Source organism: Podarcis bocagei (assembly GCF_964188305.1).
Source record: "Podarcis bocagei genome assembly, chromosome: 12".
In the NCBI taxonomy this organism is placed as follows: Eukaryota; Metazoa; Chordata; class Lepidosauria; order Squamata; family Lacertidae; genus Podarcis; species Podarcis bocagei.
This window is the reverse complement of record NC_138137.1, coordinates 48,149,978-48,172,843: the sequence shown is the minus strand read 5'-3', so window position 1 is coordinate 48,172,843 and position 22,866 is coordinate 48,149,978. Positions and strand designations below refer to the sequence as shown.

The 22,866-nt window shown below is 42.1% G+C and overlaps 1 protein-coding gene across 1 annotated transcript in view; it reads right to left on the bottom strand.

The window, feature by feature from the left end:
- PTPRN2 (protein tyrosine phosphatase receptor type N2) overlaps positions 1-22,866 on the bottom strand; it is a 630,954-nt gene that overhangs the window by 384,455 nt on the left and 223,633 nt on the right. The window contains exons 10-11 of the mRNA XM_081163514.1: positions 19,686-19,772; positions 2,636-2,715 (exon numbers count right to left, since the gene is read on the bottom strand). Of these exons, the coding sequence (XP_081019640.1) occupies positions 2,636-2,715; positions 19,686-19,772 (167 nt within the window). The remainder of the gene's footprint in view (positions 1-2,635; positions 2,716-19,685; positions 19,773-22,866) is intronic.

Below are 22,866 nucleotides of genomic sequence, written 5' to 3'. Positions count from 1 at the left end.
GGGTTTGGGGTAGGGAGGTGATGACTTTAGGCAGAAGCGGATTTAGGAGAGTGTGACCAGTCACACTGGTTGCAGAGCCTTGGGGGTGCCACAAGGGCGCTGGAACTATGATGTGGAATGGAAGTCGAGACGCAGGGGGTGCCAAATTCTAGCATTGCACAGGGCACCACTGAAATTTGAGACCCCAAGATCTGCTTAGGGTTGCATGGATACACTGGCAGAGCCAATCCATCACTCCCATGGGTCACACACACAGCACAAACCTTGCTGCCACCCTGCCCCTTCTCAGCCTCACCCAGGTAGCCTGTGGTGACATTACTGTCAACAAGGCAGCTCCAAGTATCTGCCCAACCATACTGGTGGAGGCAGAGTTAAGCCCACTCAAACCCAATTAATTTCTGGAGGAAGTTAAGTGCATGCTTAAACTCTGCAACTGAAATTAACAGAAATGGACAGCACTGCGTCTTCACTGTGTTGTGCTTCATATTCCTAAGCAACATTGTTCTGTAAGTTGGTAAGGGTACATGGAGCTTTTGTTAGGAGACAGACACACATACAGTGGAGGTTGATAAAGGGTACACGCACAGCTGTCTAATGTACTTGAGTGCTATCATACACCTTGACTTCACTGGCAGCTGGGGGTCAGAGTGTTGGCGATATCATCCCAGCAACAGTGACACTGCTGCTCATAGCAAAAGAGATAGGGCAGGCGGCAACTACTACTTGCCACTGCCTATGCCCTCCACACCCTGCTAGGATTGCCTCCCGCCGTGTGCCAATAGACAATGCTTACAAATGCACAAATCTACAGGTTAACTTAGGGACGCGGGTGGTGCTGTGGGTTAAACCACAGAGCCTAGGGCTTGCCGATCAGGAGGTCAGTGGTTCGAATCCCCGCGATGGGGTGATCTCCCGTTGCTTTGTCCCTGCTCCTGCCAACCTAGCAGTTTGAAAGCACACAGTGCTAGTAGATAAATAGGTACCACTTCAGCGGGAAGGTAAACAGCGTTTCTGTGCGCTGCTCTGGTTCACCAGAAGCGGCTTAGTCATGCTGGCCACATGACCCGGAAGCGAGATGAGCACCGCAACCCCAGAGTCGGTCACGACTGGACCTAATGGTCAGGGGTCCCTTTACCTTTTACAGGTTAACTTAATACCACACTGTATTACCTCCTAGGTTACTTGTGGAACAGTTGAGCACCAAGATATTCAATCTACTGTACATACATTCAATCCACGGTACTTTTCATGGCATAGTATTTTTGCCATCGGAAGCTCCCATGAGATTATATAAGTGACAATTTCAAACCAGTTTGATCATTTGTTCTTACTCATTAAAAGCGCATTTGAGTTACCCCGGGCAAAGTTACAACACAGAGCTTGCCCAGACACCAAAGTAAACCAGGTAACCACTTGGGGGTGCCTGTCTCAGCTCTGATAATGTCTTGGGGAGAGAGAATAAAGAAATTCCTTCCAGTAGCACCTTAAAGACCAACTAAGTTAGTTCTTGGTATGAGCTTTCGTGTGCATGCACACTTCTTCAGATACACTGAAACAGAAGTTGCCAGATCCTTCTATATAGTGAGAAGGTGGGGAGGGGTATTAAGAGTCGTCAACAGGATCATCTCAGCTATCTGCCAATCTCCCTTTCCCACCACCCTTCTGAGTAATACCCCTCCCCACCTTCTCACTATATAGAAGGATCTGGCAACTTCTGTTTCAGTGTATCTGAAGAAGTGTGCATGCACACGAAAGCTCATACCAAGAACTAACTTAGTTGGTCTTTAAGGTGCTACTGGAAGGAATTTCTTTATTTTGACTATGGCAGACCAACACAGCTACCTATCTGTAATTGGGGAGAGAGGTTATTCTGGGGAAGGAACATTATACGGGGAGATGAGAAAATAATACCCAGGTCAGCTCTTAATCTTTTAATGTGACATTGTTAAGCTGGTCAGCACAGGACAAGGTACAGGGAGATGGTGAGGAAGCAGCAAACTTTTAATTCACCTAGGGCAGCAAAAAACCTTGGGCCTCCAAGTGGAATTCCAGGCACGATTTCAGGTCAGCAAAACAATTTACAATCAAGGCTAGACTCCAAAATGACTATAATCAAATCCGCAGTGCACTGCCATGGCTCTTTTGGAGGAGGACGTTCGTTGTTGATCTGCAATGCTTACCATCTCTGGGTCATGGGAATTGTCAAATTAACTTGACAGCACAAACACGTTTATAGCCAATTCCGAAGTCCAGAAATAAAGGCTTAATTGTAGTCATACTTCTTTTGTGCTGTACAGCTACACTAGCTGGAACCTGCTGATGTCAAATATTCATTTAAGAACTGTACGTTTTCTCTCTTTCAAACACAACACTGTGGGCTCTCTTTCATTATAAAAATCCAGGCCTCATTCTCTGCTCAGTTCGGTTCTTTTACAAATAAGGAAGTGTCAGGCAGTTTTAATTGAGTTGGAGATGCTACACTTAAGTTTTCCATTTAGGCTACCACCCCTTCAAATGTCTGTTTCATTAAATGTCAATCTTCTAGTGATAAGGACCCTTCTTGTTGTCTGAGACTGTCTTTCTAAATTCAATGGTGGGTGGAGAAAAGGGTGCATTGGACAATAAGGATTCTTACCTGCTGCTTTGGCAACATCGGCTGTGGTGATATTGAAGACATTTGAGTGCACTTTGAAGGTCACAGCTGGCCCCAGCATGCTACAAAACAGGATGTGAAACAAGAGGTTCGTAACTAAGGAACATAACATACAATATATATTTGAGGATAATTTATCATCTCCAGTGTGTTTTATTGGGCTCAGCTAGACGTTTATAATCTCAATATCAAAGTAAGGTGCATATTGATTTAGTTATGAATGAAAAACTCAACCAAACGTTTTGTAAAAAAAGTACAATGAAAGTTGAACCAACAAGTACCAAGAGTAATGAATGGGTACCAATGTATTGCTTTTATTATTCCAGTAATGATCAATATTCATTCATCATTCCCAAAACTGAAGATTTATTGCTACTTGGGTGGGCAAGGTCTGGAGAATGTGGATTTTTTATTTTGTTTTTTTAAAAAGGATGTGATTGTCACTTTCTTCCCTTCTGTAATATCCATGTATATGACATGACAGGGAAATTCTTTTTTTATCTTATGATGCCCCCCATCCAATCTTAATGCCCACTTCCAGAATATTAGGGGCTCATGCAAATCTTTATCCCCCTCTCTGGTTCCTTCCCTCTCTCCCTTCCTCCTTCCCTCCCTCCCTCCCTCCCTCCCTCCTTCCTTCCTTCCTTCCTTCCTTCCTTCCTTCCTTCCTTCTTTCACCTCACTCAATGTTTTGTGGCTTTTCAATATTCCATAAGTACCTGAAGTCACTAACCATAGGTTATTGTTTGGAATTTTGAGGGGGGGGGGTCTGTACACACAGGAAGTCTACAGAGTAGGCAGAAATATCTTGCTTTCAGGTAGCTCCATTTCACTTCCAAACTGATAGGCACAGGGGCACTGAAGTTTGATTTTAGAGGAGTAATGATACAAGTGATGTGCATGTTCTTCTTATATAATTCATTGCATTAATGAAAAACACCTTAAATTACTGCAAAATAAGCTACAGGATCATTCACAAATAAGCAGTTTCAGAACTGAAGCCTGAGTCAAAATCCACAATTAGGTCATGCGTCCCTTTGTCCAGACCACCTGGCATTATGTTAAGTAGCAGCTGATTTTTCAACTAGGGTTTGGCACTAAAGACCACATTAGGAACTTATGATGACTCCAAGCCAGAGGTCTATGCCTCATTTACACATTTTAGCTACAGCTAATACTTTTTCTGCATCATTTGCATCAACATAGTGGTTAGGAAGGCACAGCTAGTCAGTGTCTTCTTATCATTCTCTAGAACTGAAAACAAAAGAACCAAGAGGTACTTGTCTATTGAAATGTTATAGATCTAGTAAGCAGCAAGACACCTCAAATAGTAAAATCAAGTCAGCACTCTGTAAGTTAAAACATACACTCAATATAAAGGACATGTTTATAAAGGACATGTTTGAATTGCTTATAATCCAATGACAAGAAGTTCTTTATGAAAAGAATTAGTGTGCACCAAATTCATGTGGAGCCATCAATTTAACTCAGGGGTAGGCAACCTAAGGTAGGCAACCTAAGGCCCATGGGCCAGATGCGGCCTAATTGCCTTCTCAATCCGGCCTGCAGACAGCCTGCATCAGCGTGTTTTTACATGAGTATAATGTGTGCTTTTATTTAAAATGCATCTCTGGGTTATTTGTGGGGCATAGGAATTAATAATAATAATAATAAATTTAATTTAATTTAATTTAATTTAATTTAATTTAATTTAATTTATTTATATCCCGCCCTCCCCAGCCGAAGCTGGGCTCAGGGCTTAGTTCTTCCCCCCCCCCCAATATAGTCCGGCCCACCACATGGTCTGAGGGATGGTGGACCGGCCCATGGCTGAAAAAGGTTGCTGACCCCTGGTTTAACTAATAAAACTTTATCCCATAATGTCCCCAGTTATTCTAGTTTCGAAGGTATCTCCTAAAATTTCGGGTGACAAACATAAACTAATTTAGCAACCCTTTCCAGGGAGCACACCTGGTACAATATTAAAGACAGTATACAGGAGAATCCATAGGTACATTAACATTAGTACAGTAGATGACAATATTCCTTGAACCATCTTCTTGCAAAAAGCTTCAGTGCTATGCCCACCACCTGTCAAAGATATAATGTATTTGGGGGGGGATCTTTGTGCCTTGAATCATCATCAGTTTCAAAATCCATCCAATTCTTGAGAACTGGATGTCAGAATTCTATAACAAGATTGTTTCTTATATAGACAGACAATTCCTTATCTGGAAAAGGGGGGTTTAAATTGTGAAACTTGTTGGTGTAGCTCCTTAAGCAAGATGGTTGTAGGTGAAATCTTACTGTAGTAATTGTCCCATGTGGACAATTAATAACATTTTGACACTTTAGAAAAAGCTGCCTTTTCTTCTTTATTATCCAGAGGATGGAACACAGAAGAAGGTTTGTTCAATATTTTTAATTGCTGGTTCACCTTTATCTTTTTATATCCAGACAAATTTAGCAACATGGTAACAACGTAATTTGGGAATTCCACAACTTCCTTTAGAACAAGAGGCTATGTACACAACACTGGCTTAAAACACAGCTAGGTTATTCTTTTCCTCAATTCAGATTGAAGCTGGTTTGGGGGGAAAATGTAGCAAAATGCAGTATTTCGTTTAACAAAAACCTACAGGATAGGTGTGAATTGTAGCTAACATTGTGTGAAACTGTTAAACGTTTGTGGTGGAAAAGGAAATATTTTTGGTCCATTTCTTCTCATACCATGTTATCAACACTTATAACTTTGGTGCCACTATAGCTAGTAAAGGTATCAAAGAAATTGTTGTTTAGTCGTTTAGTCGTGTCCGACTCTTCGTGACCCCCTGGACCACAGCACGCCAGGCACTCCTGTCTTCCACTGCCTCCCGCAGTTTGATCAAACTCATGCTGGTAGCTTCGAGAACACTGTCCAACCATCTCATCCTCTGTCGTCCCCTTCTCCTTGTGCCCTCCATCTTTCCCAACACCAGGGTCTTTTCCAGGGAGTCTTCTCTTTTCATGAGGTGGCCAAAGTATTGGAGCCTCAGCTCCAATCAAAGAAATAGAAATATACAAATGAATAGGTCATTCATTTGCGGTGCTATCCTGGACTCTGCTACCACTAACACACATACAAAGGGAAGCAAACCTTGCTTCCTGAAAAAAATATGTTCATTTGGAGTCATTAAATACCGTATTTTTCGCTCTATAAGACGCACCAGACCACAAGACGCACCCAGTTTTTGGAGGAGGAAAACAAGAAAAAAAATATTCTGAATCTCAGAATCCAGAACAGCAAGAGGGATCGCTGCACAGTGAAAGCAGCAATCCCTCTTGCTGTTCTGGCTTCTGGGATAGCTGCGCAGCCTGCATTCGCTCCATAAGATGCACACACATTTCCCCTTACTTTTTAGGAGGGAAAAAGTGAGTCTTATAGAGCAAAAAATACAGCATATCTTCCTAGAATGAGGTGGAGAAAGGACTCCCGGAAACAAAATGGCGTAAAAGGTAGATATTTGGTCTGATCTAGCAAGACTGTTCTTACATTCTTATGGGAATAGATCCCATAGCAATTTGTATAAACGCAAAGTTTTTTTCAATAGAGACCATATCAGCAGTGAAATCTATACCTGTCCCATTATGTGCAGACCTCCTTCACATGAATTCTGCCCATCAGTTTTCATTATCATAACCTATCCATACTTTTATTCTGTATTGGATATGTTGGAAACTGACTGAGTAGAAAAGTAGCAGCTCATAAAAACCATTTCCCCCTGTTTGTTTGTTTGTTGTTGTTTTTTGAAGCAGCTAATAGAGCCCCAAACTCTTATTGAATAAACATTTCAATAAGAATGTGTGTGCACTAGGGAAAATTGGACTTTTCATTATGTGCAAGAGAAATATAATACCACAAAATAAAAAGTAATAAATGATAACAACAACGAATATTGATCGCATTGACTTTGGGAGGGATTCTGCCACTTTGGTATTCTGTACAGGGCCTTGCCTACTGTTGGTGGTATTGGTAAATACATGCCAAGCGGCAAGATTTATTTGTTACGTTTACATCCCACATTTCAGCCAAGGAGCTTAGAGTGGCAATTTGAGCCTCACAACCAACCTCTGAGTAAAGTCAAGCAAATACAGCGATATGTCCATTTGGGGAACTCAATAGCAGAGTTATTCAGCCTACATTTCCCACAGTCAAGATCAGCACACTATTTTGTTGTTGTTGTTTAGTCGTTTAGTCGTGTCTGACTCATAGCTGTCAACTTACAGATTTGAAAATAAGGGACCAGCAGCCTTGAAAATAAGGGACCAGCAGCCAAAATAAGGGACCTGCAGCCTCACCTGTTCCAGGCACTCCAGTCTTCCTGTCCTCCTGCAGTCTGATCAAACTCATGCTGGTAGCTTCGAGAACACTGTCCAACCAACTTTGTAACCAGAAGTTCAACTGACTAGAATCTGAATCACATGCACTACAAGGCCTATGCAGCCTCAACTTAAGATGGCTCCCCGGCCTGGCTTTGCACTGCAAAGTTTGCAGCAGCACGTGCAACAAAATGGCGTCCAGCATTCAAAAAAACCCTCAGCTTGCATTAACTAGCCACACACAAGGCATGCAAGCTCCACCCCCCAGTCGTTGTTAGACTTCTCATTGGGTGAGCAACACAGCCAAGCAACACAGTTGGAGCCTCCCTCCTCCCTGGCCAGCAGGGAGAGGAGCTGCTTCCTTTGAAATTTAAGGGACATCATTTAAGGGACATTTAAGGGACATCCATCAATAAGGGACAGCAGTGGGACATGGCGCTGGAATAAGAGACTGTCCCTTCAAATAAGGGACACTTGACAGCTATGGTCTGACTCTTCGTGACCCCATGGACCAAAGCACGCCAGGCACTCCTGTCTTCCACTGCCTCCCGCAGTTTGGTCAAACTCATGTTTGTAGCTTCGAGAACACTATCCAACCATCTCGTCGTCTGTCGTCCCCTTCTCCTTGTGCCCTTCATCTTTCCCAACATCAGGGTCTTTTCCAGGGAGTCTTCTCTTCTCATGAGGTGGCCAACATATTGGAGCCTCAGCTTCAAGATCTGTCCTTCCAGTGAGCACTCAGGGCTGATTTCCTTAAGAATAGATAGGTCTGATCTTCTTGCAGTTCATGGGACTCTCAAGAGTCTCCTCCAGCACCATAATTCAAAAGCATCAATTCTTCGGTGATCAGCCTTCTTTATGGTCCAGCTCTCACTTCCATACATCACCACTGGGAAAACCATAGCTTTAACTATACGGACCTTTGTTGGCAAGGTGATGTCTCTGCTTTACTTTATGCTATTTGTGGGACTAGCAGCATTTGATTGACGCATATAAGAAGGTGTAGCCAGCAGGAAAAAAACCAGTAAATTAAGATGCAGAAGAACCTTCCCCCTCCCAAGACTTACTGAGAAAGATTTTGATGCCAGCAGTAGTGACATATGAGATATTGCTCTTTCACTCAGTTCACCACACCTCCTTGAAGCTTGGCTAATATTAACCACGATTGTTTTGACACCACTCTTAAATACTAATTCCCACTGAAGGGCGTAATGGTGTTTATGACCTGATGCATTTCATTGCAAACAAACTGTTCTCACATATCACGCATGATCTGGCTGGTGAGTAAAGAACATTGCCTCCTTTGGGGCAGATTACATCACACACAAATTCAACAAACTGTGCAAGATGAAAAAGAGGTCATAAACATAAAAACACCAGAGCCCAGCTGGCCAAATGAATCAAAACGCCTGAGAAGCATGGCATTGCTGTGTATCTTCAGTGACTAGAAAAGCATCTTAATCATAGAATTGAGAATTAGATCACACCGTCAGTTGCATTCATGCACATTTTCAATAAAGCATTTTGGTTATCCTGGATTTACATCCATTTAACAACGCAATTGTATATAAAGGTGATTGGGCAGATTGAGGATAGTAAGACAGCAACCCTAATCCTATTCAAAACAGTGTTTGCTTGATCAAACAAATTACTTGAAATGTAGAGACTAATTACCCCCTAAGTCAGTGGAATTTCTGCTGGTTTGTTTTGGTTTTTTAAAAATTCAGTAGTGCTACTTTCATATCAGCTACGTATTGGGTTTAACCAAAAACCATCAGCCTCTGAACAACGTCGCAGACGGTTATCATCATTTATGGTGGGTTCCAGTCAATTTGTCAAGGGTGACTTGATTCCATGTTAATGATATTATGTTCCTCTCCCCGTTTTTTACCCTTGCCACACACGATGAACAATTTTTTATCTTCAGAATTATTATTATTATTGCTCTAATTCCAAGCATATGATTTCAATGAATTTTCAAACTGAAAGCCAGAAAGAGAGAGGTGCAACATTATCAATACAGCAGTTCCTGCATCACTTTCAGTTGCAGGCTACAATTACTTTTATAAATGAGGCCATTTAAATTCTTATAGATTGTGGACTGAACTTCATATGACCACACTTCTTTCCCTCGTAGGTACGGTACTTATTAGGAAAACATAAAAGGAAGATCACAGGGAAGTGAAGTTACAGTCTGCCATACCCCCTAGTGGAAAAGTATTTGAGAAGCAAGTGCTGCTGATGGCATAGGAAGCAACAAAGCATGGAGCTGACGGCAGAAGGAAACAGTTTTGTGGCTCTGAAAGCATGCCTAAGAAGTTCGAAACTATATGTACAGGAGGACAGGGTTCCTGTGCCTTTCAGAGTTGTATAGAAAGCATTTCCTTTTCCCTGAAACATACCCTTGTTCTACATAACTGTTTGATACTGGCGTCTTGTCCTCGTTTGCAGCTGGTCACACTATTCACAATGTGCTAAAGCACTGAGGTACAGTGATCAAATCAATGTACTTCTGGCTAAGGCCAGTCTCCTGTCGGTCCTGAGGATTAAGTCCCTAAGAAACACGGGACAAAACAATGCACTTTGATAATTATTTATTTCTGGAACACTAAGCGATGGAGCTTGAACAATTTAAGTGGTATACATTTAGGAAAACACACCAAAATAATTTGGTCTATGATGTGTTTTGGCTTTCGGGTGCGATGCTGTTGAATGAGTGTGATGTTGCATTTTTACTTTGAGAGCTATCCACCGGCCACATTTCGGCAGCACCAATACTTCTGTGCCAACACTGGGCATGATCCGCTTGATGCTTTCTGCATGGCAAAAGGGGGCTGCTGGCTCACACTCCCCAAACAAGCACAGCTGGGAGATGGCAGGAGAGGAAGGTTTGCGGAAGGGAGATCCTGTATACAGAACAGAGCACACAGGAAAGGGAAATAAGGATGCAATGACTGACAGAAGGATAACCTTATATTTTTAACTTAAAATGAATCGCAAGAGCAGACGGTAGTTTAGAATATGGTGGGTGTCTAAGAGCACACAGTTAGCAGATAACAAAGGAGTCAAAACTAGATCATTTAGATGAGATTGTGGCTATCATAATAATTTATTTTACCAAATTCAGAAAATGGGATGAGTACCCAGACAGACCCTAATTTTGACTTGCACTTTAATTGGCTTGTATCCAGGTCACCAACACACAATGTTCCTTCCATAGAATCATAGAGTTGGAAGAGACCACAAGGGCCATCGAGTCCAAACCCCTGCCAAGCAGGAAACACCATCAGAGCACTCCTGACATATGGTTGTCAAGCCTCTGCTTAAAGACCTCCAAAGGAGGAGACTCCACCACACTCCTTGGCAGCAAATTCCACTGTCAAACAGCTCTTACTGTCAGGAAGTTCTTCCTAATGTTTAGGTGGAATCTTCTTTCTTGTAGTTTGAATACATTGCTCCGTGTCCGCTTCTCTGGAGCAGCAGAAAACAACCTTTCTCCCTCCTCTATGTGACATCCTTTTATATATTTGAACATGGCTATCATATCACCCCTTAACCTCCTCTTTCCAGGCTAAACATGCCCAGCTCCCTTAGCCGTTCCTCATAAGGCATCGTTTCCAGGCCTTTGACTATTTTGGTTGCCCTCCTCTGGACACGTTCCAGTTTGTCAGTGTCCTTCTTGAACTGTGGTTCCCTTCATTACCCCATTCCCTTCTTCCAAATTAACATGATGACAGGTCAGGGATGGCAGCAAGTTCTTCCTCTGTTCCTCACCCCTTCCCTCATTCGTCCCCCCCCCATCTTTCCAGTGCCCACAGTGCCATGGTAACAAGGTGCAGGAAATCCTGAAGAAACATGTTCTCCAGGGCTGCTTGCAGCTACGACACTAGTAGATTCTAGCATTCTAGATGCTAGAAGAATAGCAGGGAGCAGAGGGTGAGAAAAGGAGAAGAGCCTATTGCCATATAAATTCCCCCCACCAAGAGTTTGGAAGGAACTATTACAAGAAGTGAGTGGAAATCTAGGTGGAAGAAGAAGAAATTCCTCATCACACATACAGGCCTGACTTTGCCTTGTGGAGGTTTCCATAAATAATTTTGAATGAGCACATATGGAAATAGATAACATCAATACAGAGCCCAAAAATAATGCCTGGGGTTTAAAATTGTGCCCTGTGGAACGTGTCTTTCAGTGAGGTCGAATTCTTCCACTAATACCTGCTCCCATTCTTAAAAGTAAAGGTAAAGGGACCCCTGACCATTAGGTCCAGTCGTGGCCGACTCTGGGGTTGCAGTGCTCATCTCGCTTTATTGGCTGAGGGAGCCAGCATACAGCTTCCAGGTCATGTGGCCAGCGCAACTAAGCTGCTTCTGGCGAACCAGAGCAGCACATGGAAATGCCGTTTACCTTCCCGCCGGAGCGGTACCTATTTATCTACTTGTGCTTTGATGTGCTTTCAAACTGCTAGGTTGGCAGGAGCAGGGACCGAGCAACGGGCGCTCACCCCGTCGCAGGGATTCGAACCGCCGACCTTCTGATCGGCAAGTCCTAGGCTCTGTGGTTTAACCCACAGCGCCACCCGCGTCCCTCCGCTCCCATTCTTACTCCCAGGTTAAACTTGAAAGCCTGCTCAGGTCCTCTAAATGAAATGAGGAAGAAAGTGGACCTCAGACAAATCTTGAACTATCACAAGGTACCATGTTGCACATATAAATGGGGGATCTCCTGCTTTAAGTCATGCATACTGGGGATGGGGGGCTTAATTCTACACAAAGGCTCATGAGGTCTGAACTGGCAATGACTGACTAGAAATTAAATCTTGACTTGATATAGGATAGCTTGAAGAAGATGCTGCAGCAGCAAGTGGGCGATTTCCATGTTAGGGATCATTGGGGAAAGGGATTGAACATAAAGCTGCCAATTTTATAATGCCATTGTACAAATATATAGTGTGACCTCACTAGTTCTGGTTGTTTCACCTTCAAGCAGTGCTGGAAAAGGTTCGCAGTCAACATTATAAAGGGGTGTGGCAACTCCCCAGTGTGAAACATGAGGTGGCTATCATGACACAGTAGATTTATTAGATCTTTTCATGGAGAAATTCCAGCTACAAGTGTAGAAATTAGAGAAGTCTAATCTGTTAGATGCTAAACAGCAGCCATCTTCTAACCTTGCTTCATTCAGTGACAGGCCCTCAGGACAGTAAGTCTGAATTAATTACCAATCTTCCTTATATCTGAGATATCACTTGTTTGGGGACTTTGATATATGTTTGTCAGATGTAAATGAAATTCTCCTGCAGGATAATTACCCTTCACTGGTTCAACCTTCCTTTGAAGGGCTAACCAAGATATCCTGTTAGTTCTGTTAGAATTCTAATTCTGTATATGAAATTAAGTTTTAAGATCTACATAGTAATTGGATTTTAGCTCCTGAGGAAATCTATTTTTCTACTCACATGTTTTGGAAAGTCAGTTACTTTTTCAAAAAAAAAGTCATCGTTTAGAAGATGAGGGATAAGGAAGTTGGAGAACACAGACATTTGGTTCTTGATGAATTTATTTTGGATATATGGGAAAGGCAGGAATGGTATGGAAAAGGCTGGCTTCAAGAAGTGACGTAGATTTACAGCTCAGAAACTATGCAAACTTCACTTGAACCTTGGTATATCAAATAAGTACCGTATTTTTTGCACCATAACACTCACTTTTTTCCTCCTAAAAAGTAAGGGGAAATGTCTGTGCGTGTTATACCACCTACGGGTGGCATGCATATGGATTTTCCTCCTCTAAAAACTATGTGTGTCTTATGGTTGGGTGCGTGTTATAGAGCGAAAAATACGGTAATTCCTTGCAATTAAGACTGGCTAAAATGCTATTTATTTTTAAGTACCTGTAAATCTTACCTTTGCCCTTTATTTTCCTTCTTTCTGAAATATTTCTGGGTTCTGTTTTTGTTTTTCCAATTGGGTTTTGCCTTCCCTGTGTTCATAAAACAACCACTGGACACGCTACTAAAACATACTTTTATATTACAGGTTTGGGTTCTTTACTGTTTTAATAAGAAGCTGGTGGCAGTTCCGTAAAAGTTTATGAGGTTACATAATCTCAACTTTTGCTCACTCTGAAGTTTTTTCCTGTAACCTATCATAGCTAGGCAGTGGCGCAGTGTCAAATTTTGAAGTGCAGGAATTAATAATGGCAGCCCTCACAGCTGTGCCCCAAAAACAGTCCAAAAATGCAGAAAGATGTTTTTGACTCAGGAGACCTGGGCTTGCCTCCCAATTAACCATGTGGCACGAATACAATCCTGTGCTATGCATGGTTACCTGGCAGGAAGCAGTGCTGCTTATCCCTGACCGTACAGGTTTGACTTGTAAGACTCATTGATAAAAGATTCTTAAGTCAGCTCAGATGCAACTTTTAGCTTCAAACTAGAAATACAAACAATATTGCAGAGAAGTGTTACCAACTAAATTGCTAGCATAGAGTAGATGCACCACCAAAGAAAAGGAAAGTATTCAGGCTCTCAAATTCTCTTACTTCCTGTATTACCATCTGCGGCAATAATAAAAACCTCATTATCAATTCATTGATTTGCCAGAGCAAAGAGAGTCCACCAACTGGTCTGCAGATTTGGCAGATGATGCCATAACTTCTGGTCTGAAAAAATGAGAGCTGTGCTCCCCCCCAAAAAAATTAGCCTACAATTAGCCAGGTACTGCATGTACCTGGAGAGAGGAGACAGCCTTATTCTGAAAGACACGGCATCAGTCTGGGCTGAACACAAACACCAAATAGCTGCACATTAGAAAGTAACTGCAGCATACCCAAATTGTGCAAGATTTGGCTTAGATTCAACTAGGATTACCAAGCGAATTTGCATGCTGAGTTAAATATACCTATTTCACACCGTTCTGAATCGAAGCTACTCATAATTTCCTTAGATGTTCACCTTTACAACCAACGCATGCCTTGTGTCATAACCTATCAGCATGATGAAGTGGAAACACCAAGTTTCACAGCACTGTTTAGGTTCTGGATGAGTAGGTTTGATTAAATGGCTGATTGGGTTTTTCAGGTGGTATCAATATAACAGGAGGAAACAAAGAAAAACCACCACTAAAGGCTTTAGCCTTCCATTTAGCAAAACTACAGCTGACATGCCAATTCAGGTACATACAGCTCTATCTCATACGATCAGGAATGGGAAAGGAACTTAAGTGTAAGCTCCTTTGCCATGTTAGTCACTAAGACTAAATCAGAGTTCCCAAACTTGGGTCTCCAGCTGTTTTTGGACTACAACTCCCATCATCCCTAGCTAGCACGACCAGTGGTCAGGGATGGTGAGAATTGTAGTCCAAAAGCAGCTGGAGACCCAAGTTTGGGAAACCCTGGACCAAATGGATCATTTTGATATGGCTTCTCACCCATTATCTACTTAAATGAAACCTCCTGCGATTTAAATGGGAAATCCAAGTTAGCACTTCTTAGGGTATGATTATATGTGACTTGTTTTAGTCCTCTTCATAACAGGTGAGTTCTGTGGGACAGGACTCAGGAGATGCAGAAGAGGAGGGCTATAACCTGGTTTTTCAGACAGGAAAATAAACTTTGCTATCACTGGTTTTAAATTTGACTTGTTCCTAGCTGCTGATGTGATTTCTCTCAGAAATTCTGCACTTGAGGAAGTAAAATATGTTTCTGCACAAGTGCTGTACAACAATCACTACAAGTCAATTTAGAAAAACCAAACCATTCTCCAAAAATATGCTGGGATAGCTCAATCAGTAAAGCATGATACTCTTAATCTCAGGGTCACAGGTTTGAATCCCACGTGGGGCAAAAAGATTCCTGCATTGCAGGGGGTGGGACTAGATGACCTTTGTGGCCCCTTCTAGGATTCTCAGGTTCTATGACTGCCTATGACTGTTGGCTCACTTCTGAATCGAGCTAAGGGGACTTCACATGACACTAAAATATGCTTGGATTCACATTAGCATTTCAAGATGAACCTCATCAATGCTGAAAAACTAAAGATTTCCGAAAAGTTACCTGAAAAAGGACCAGATGAAGACATTTTGTTGCCTCAGACAGAACAGCCAATGCCACCCCCCTGATTGGCAGACTTATTTTGGCACCTGAGGCAAAAACTCCCACAAGCATCTCTCTCTCTCTCTCTCTCTCTCTAGCAGTAAAAATGCAAAAATAAATGAAATAACTGACATCCCAAATGCGCTGCCTTAGGCTTCCCTAGGATTCCTTCCCAGACCAGATGATGAGACAGGCAGAAAATGGACAGAGCTGGGTGTGCCATGCAGCCTTTCATCCCCAAAGCTACCTTGCTGCCCTCAGGTGCACTGAAAGATACTGTCTCTTTGCCAGTATTTAAGGAAGATTCAGCTGCCAGTCTCATCAGCGCCTATATTTGGAAGTGGGGAGAGGTGCCTTCTTGCCCTTCGTCTTGGGTAGCAAAGCATCTTCGACCAATACTGCTGGTAAGCCCTGTTTTCAAGTTGTAGATACAGGCTTTACTCGAACTTTCGCTGAACTCCTATGCCTTGGGTTGTTGTTGTTGTTGTTGTTGTTGGTTTGTCTCATATATTTCAATTTACTCTACCATTATGCTTCAGGATACAGAATAGAATTCCCAGTTAAAATAAACCCATGGTAAGTAAGGTCTAGCAAACCACAAATACGCAAAATAGATTATTATTATTTTTTGAAAAAGGAAACAGATTGTACCTAGATTTACTTCAGGTTGGTTTGCTATATAGAAGCTCATTATATGATAATTAAGAGAGGGGAAACACTCAGAGGAAAGACATTGGTGTAACATTACCCACTTAAAACACACTGAAGTTGCTTTTTTTCATCATTACATTTCACAGCACTTTCCCACCTATCTGTTCACACCAGCACAGCTTCCTTCATTTCTGCTTGTGTGTTTGCACCAGGGGCGCTGTTGGGGGAAGTGCGTCTTCGTCCTGTGCCAAGGGGTGCACAACTTGGCTAGAAATTAATTGGGAATGGCTCCAATTGTTGCGAAGCTGGTTTAAGAAACATCAAGCGCTAGTATTTTGTGTCAAAAGTTTAGAATACCTATATGGTTAGGATAATGCCATGTAAACAAGGATTAAAAACCCAGCACTGGAAACGCAGTAAATGAGAATGTGAACACACCCATTGTTGCAAAACACATTTGTGGTAGAAACAACGGCACACGGACTAACAGAATGCCTATTGATGTTGCCACCCACTTTCATCTCCTACGATATTGGTCCAGCAATCAATCACCAGAGGCCACAGACACTCGTAATTGGATTATAAAATCAAACTTATCATTTTGTGTCTGCTTGCATAATTATTCTGGCGCTTTAATATTCTTTTAATGATCCCTAATGATGTAATACAAAATAATGGAATTTGTTTCACAGCTACATAACCATTAACGAAACAGATTAACCATAACTAGTACTTTCATAAAAGATCAAGAAGGCAGCCAGAACAACAAGCTGAAATGCCTGCAAGCTGAAATGCCAAACCCTTGTTTTCATCATCTTGTCTTTGCAATTCTGTACTCCGCATGTCGAATGCCACATGTGCTACAGAAACCGTTCGGATAACTTAAGTGTAATCACGGGTAGCATGCTATTGGCACCACACCCGAGACTATATAGATTGCAATCTTAAACATGCTTACTATAAGTAACAAGAGCAATCTGAATCCTGAATCCCTAGTGCAGGAGGAGGTTTGGGTGAATCAGAGGTGTCCCTTTAACCTGCCCTGCCTGATTCTCACTGCGAGAAGCAAAGCTACAGGGAACCAGGCGGAGGGCCTTCTTGGTAGTGGCGCCCGCCCTGTGGAACGCCCTCCCATCAGATGTCAAAGAGATAAACAACTACCTAACATTTAGAAAACATCTGACGGCATCCCTGTTCAGGGAAGTTTTTAATGTGTGACATTTTTGTATTTTTAATCTTTGTTGGAAGCCACCCAGAGTGGCTGGGGAAACCCAGCCAGATCGGCGGGGTGCAAATAATAAATTATTATTATTTTTTATTATTCCACCAGTCTCCACCGGCAGGGAAGCTCTGCCACTGAGAAGTATAGTAATGCACCTACAGTGGTACCTCGGGTTAAGTACTTAATTCGTTCCGGAGGTCCGTTCTTAACCTGAAACTGTTCTTAACCTGAAGCACCACTTTAGCTATGGGGCCTCCTGCTGCCGCCGCGCCGCCGGAGCCCGATTTCTGTTCTCCTCCTGAAGCAAAGTTCTTAACCCGAGGTACTATTTCTGGTTTAGCAGAGTCTGTAACCTGAAGTGTATGTAACCTGAAGCATATGTAACCCGAGGTACCACTGTACTCAAATGGTGGGCATGAGTTACCCCCCCCCCTTGGGGGGGAGGCAGAACTAGCTTAGAACGCAACAGACCCTGTGCATACTGTTGAAAAATCCAAAAGAAACAATCCCTCGCTGCCTTGGGGTTACAAATCTGATTCCCACCATCGCTGCCTCGCTCTTGCAAAAGTAGTGCTGTTTGCAAACTATGCACACACACACACACACACAGAGAGAGAGAGAGAGAGACACCACTTTGCACACCCCGGAGGTTGTAATGGCAGCACATACATCAGCTTTATAAAACTGTATTTAATATGGAGGTCATGCACAAGGCTGTACAATTGTTTTCATCAGCTGTAACAAAGAAGAGGAAAGAAAGAGGCCACTGTGGACAGATGCTGCTGGCAGAGATGGCGGCTGGCCTATTTATTTATTAAAACTTTTAAAAACATAACAATCTCCCTCCCCCCCTCCCAAGCTGTCTCTTAAACTCACCCCCCTTCCCTCTTGTTCTCATGCAAAACTGAAAGAAACAGACTTCTTCCTTTTTGTCCCTTGCCTAGCTAGCCTCACCCACAATGGCTGAAGCCAAACCTGCAAGTGACCTGCTTCTTCTGGCATAGGCATAGCATTTGTTCAGGGATGCAATTTTTATTTTCAACAGCTGTTCTTCATCTGCCCCATCACTCCCCCAAACCACTAAGTGTTTTGTTTTGTTTTGTTTTTTAAAAATACAGTACGTTCAATTTTTGTGCCTAATCTCCCCTCCCTCAAAAATAAATGCTATTTAGGAAAGCGAAACATCTCCTTCCAACCAGTGCTGCCTGCAATACTGCTGGGTTTCTATAGAATGATCAATTTTTTAAAAAACTGGAAACGTTTGTTCTAGACACTGGAGTGGGGAATAAAGGCGCACTTGTGGACATTTTCTGCATGGCATGCGCACAGAATGGGGAAAGGTAGCATGGCAGCGATTGAGAGAAGAGACAAAACTAACAAGTTTGTCCAGTGGCAGACTAGAAATGAAGATCTATGAGGCATAAAACAAAATACAGAAGCTAGTGTGCCAATCCTGCACACAGAAAAATCTGCTTGGGCACAGCCTCAGTTCCAGTACTGACACGCTATTGCACTTCTACACACACACAAACACAGATGACATGACTTCCAATGATGTGTGGGGAGGGAACATATTCCCTGCTTGAAGCATGTCCTTAGCTCCTACAGCAGTGATGGCCAAACTTGGCCCTCCAGCTGATTTGGGACTGCAACTCCCATCATGCCTAGCTAACAGGACCAGTGGTCAGGGATGATGGAAATTGTAGTCCCAAAACAGCTGGAGGGCCAAAGGTTGGGGATGCCTGGTTTAGAGTGCAGGTGAATCACCTGTACTTGTCCATTTACTTGACATAAAAGAACCAAAAAATCTCAAAGCAGTTTACAACGCATAAAAACAACCCAGAGTAAAATAAATTCATGCTACAATGAAAATATTTCAGGTCCTTCTTCTAAGTGACATTTTGCTTCGCTTTATTTATTTATCTACTTAATTTATATTTAGCAGTCGCTGTACAATCAGAGCCATAGGGCTGGAAGAGGGTGGTCCTTGAGAGACAATTCAGGCTCAACTTTAAAATGAAAACTTTATTGTAATTCTCATGACTAATAGCTGTTGATAGACCTATCCTCTGTGAATTCGTCTTAACCTTTTTTTAAAAAAACACAACCATAGATAATGGCAGTAAATTCTAAGGGTTAATTAGGCATTGTATGAAGAGGCACCCTGTTTTCTATAACCTGAGCCCAATTTATTGGGTCTCCCCCCTCTATTACGAAAAGGGGAGTAAAGCATGTATCAGCAATGTACAGTGGTGCCCCGCAAGACGAATGCTTCGCAAGACGGAAAACTCACTAGACGAAAGAGTTTTCCGTTTTGGAGGTGCTTCGCAAAACAAATTTCCTATGGGCTTGCTTCGCAAGACGACAATGTCTTGCGAGTTCCTGCTGGTTTTTTTCCCTTCCCCCCCTTTTTCTAAGCCGCTAAGCCGCTTATCAGCTGATCCGATCAGCAGATAAGCCGCTAAAAGCCACTAAAAGCCGCTAATAGCGCTAATCCGCTAATCCTTCAATGGGCTTGCTTCGCAAGACGAAAAAACCGCTAGACGAAGAGAATCACAGAACGGATTCTTTTCGTCTTGCGAGGCACCACTGTACCTTAAAACAATTCAGAACCATTGCATTATTGTGGCTGAGGATGGGCGTTAGTGTTGAAGCAATCTAGGAATTAAGATGAGATTAATAGAAGGGCTGGACTTTGTGCACATACTTGATATCAGCAAAGGCCGTCATCTGCAGCTTCAGCTGGGCAGCAACTTGCTTTATTAACTCCAGACCCTTTTCCTCGCTCAGAGGGCTGTTGAAAGAAAGCAAGAATACACAGCATTACGAAAAATGAAACTCATCAATACTTGAGAGGCTAAAAGCCCCAAAAGAGTTATCACCTTGGAACGGTTAGGTGGTTCGAAGCCGACGCTTAACTGTATTCCTGTCACATAGCAATTGCGATATCGAGGGAAATGGGATCAGGTGCTTCCTCAGGCATGATGAATCACCTGAATTTTCCAGCAATAAGACAAACAATAAGGTGTAAATGGAATTGTTAGGAAGTGTAATGGGCCCAATGATGCAGCGACCAGTTCATCTTGGTCCTCAATGGAAAGGGAAAAAAAGTGGGAGGGAGGAAGAGAGCCAGATGAGGTTGGAAACAAACAAATGAATGTCAAATTACAGGACTCTATGAAGTGGTCACGGGAAGACATTTCTTCTTCAATTCATTTGCTTCTGAAATGAATTCGTGCCCAGCAAAAGGAGGAACAAACATTATAATATTCAAGAACAAACAATAGTGCTAACTACACTGTCCTGAAGAGTGGCTGAGGGTATGGAAGTTAATTTTCCTCTCTCTCTTTTTTTTTCTCTCTCTCTCTCTCTCTCTCTGTGTGTGTGGTGCTCAAAAAATGCCTTCTAGTCTTCCTCAATATCATGCTTTTTAATTATATTTTTAATTGGAAACCAGGCAAAGGACCTTCTCGGCAGTGGCACCCTCCCTGTGGAACACCCTGCCATCAGATGTCAAGGAGATAAAGAACTGCGCAACTTTTAGAAGACATCTGAAGGCAGCCCTGTATCGGGAAGTTTTTAATGTTTGACGTTTTATTATGTTTTTATACATACTGTAAGCTGCCCAGGTGCACAAGGTATTATTATTATTATTATTATTATTATTATTATTATTATTGATAGCAATACTTTGCTACCATCATTTGAGAAACAGATTTAGCTGCAAATCAAGATTATAAAGTTACAGTGGTACCTCGCAAGACGAATGCCTCGCAAGACGAAAAACGCACAAGACGAAAGAGTTTTCCGTTTTTTGAGTCGTTCCGCAAGATGAATTTCCCTATGGGCTTGCTTCGCAAGATGAAACGTCTTGCGAGTTCTTGCAAGTTTGTTTCCTTTTTCTTAAAGCCGCTAAGCCGTTAATAGCCGCTAAGCCGCTAACAGCTGTGCTTCGCAAGACAAAAAACCGCAAGACGAAGAGACTCACGGAACGGATTAATTTCGTCTTGCGAGGCACCACTGTACAGGTTTGGTCAGTATCAGCACAGATATCTTCAGTGAATGCTGTTAGTTACTGAGTTTGCTGGGATACACCAGTTTAGCTTCCAGCAAGTGGCAACATATACCAGAAAATAGTGACACTCATAAATTTTGTTTGGGATTGTCAATATTCAATCTGACCCCCACACATTATTTACCTCTATCTATTTATTTACGCAACACACACACGTACTTTCAAATGCAGGGCTGGCTGTATTAGTAAATAATCAGTTTTATTTTATTTTTAAAAACCCTGCAAAATAATAACAATTAAAGTCAAGAAAACTACTTTGTATGACTCCTTCAGTTGCAATATTATTGCACTTCCCAAAATTAACATAAAGCAGTCCTTAGGAAATTTATACTTTATAACTTTATCTCATGTATGGCATCAGACGTCAGAGCACACGACTTAAAAATTCAGTGTAGTGGTATTAAGAGTTATATCTGAATTTCATAATAGATTGAAATAGAATGCCACAAAGAAAACAAACAGCACTCGTAGATATCACTCAAGTAAATAACCCATTGGGAGAGCTGGGGTCGAAATAAAACACACAAACACCCCAACACACCAGCCCATCCAGGTTCTTATTTTTAATTACTGCAATACAAAAAAATTCCCACATTACCACCAACCTATTATTAGAAAACAACATAGATTTTAAATCAGTAGTGTGATGTACAAGTTGCATATTATGCTGAGGAGCACTGCTCTTCACATTTTGTTTAAAGTACCTTTGAATAAACGTGTGCAGTACTCTGAGGGAATATAATATAATAGCTTCTTTGGACCCCAGCTAGGAAAGTAATATTTCTTAATTTCTTCCAAACCTCATGCATCTGCTCCCCAAAAATAATTCAAGGGACACTGTACCATAGGTGGCACTCCCTCTAGGCTAGTATTTAAATATAGGGTTTTTCCAGACGTGTAATACAATGATGTTTCCGTTTTTTTGTTTTTGAAAAGGGTTATTTGAGTATTTCCACAGGGAGGGGAAATGCTGTACCTAGGTTATTCATTAAAAAGTCACCCTTGAATTTCAAGACTAGGTACTGGGGTAGAACTCTTGATTCTTCACAAGTCGCAATGAAAGCAGGGCTGTCACAGGAACTCGGGGGCTTGTGTGTTAATTAGATCCTTCACTCCCGAGGACAGTGGTTCAAATGTGTGTGAGACAAGAGGTGTCAGAAAGTGGAGTGGGCTTCTTTCTCTGCCTCTCTCTCTTTTTAACACTGTAATATTATTTTTGCCCAGAGGTGCAAGAAAAGTCATACAATACGTTGCTGGCATTTCCTTCCTATCATTTGTACGCATAAAACTGTAATATCTCTGCAGGCTACAAAATCAAAACTGAATGTCAAAGCGAGTTGCAAAAGCAACCGTACCAAGGCTGATCAGAGCATTTCGGTGCTAATATCCAGCAGCGTTACAAACACCCTCAGGAAGGCAAGAGGCAGAAATGAACACAATATTGTCATTACACTAGCCTTAATTACTTTTCTGGAGCACAGGTAAGCCCAAATTAAACAACCACACACCAATACACACACACACACACACACACATACACACTCCCTCTCATTGCAAAAACCCACACAAGAGAAACAACTATCGCAGTCTTTCAGTGATGGGCAGAAAACCTCAGAAACAATTCTGTTGCGTTTAGTAACGAAACAGAAATAAAATCCTCATTATGTGTTTTTATTGTGGCAGTGTCTAGGGGGTCCTGTTGGGGGCTCTTGCTATTGGTGTTACTGCCCCAACTGTTTACAATGCTTTAAACGTTTTTAAACTGCTTTTAATCCATGGGACTGGCTGAAATGACTGGCAGAATCCGAGACCA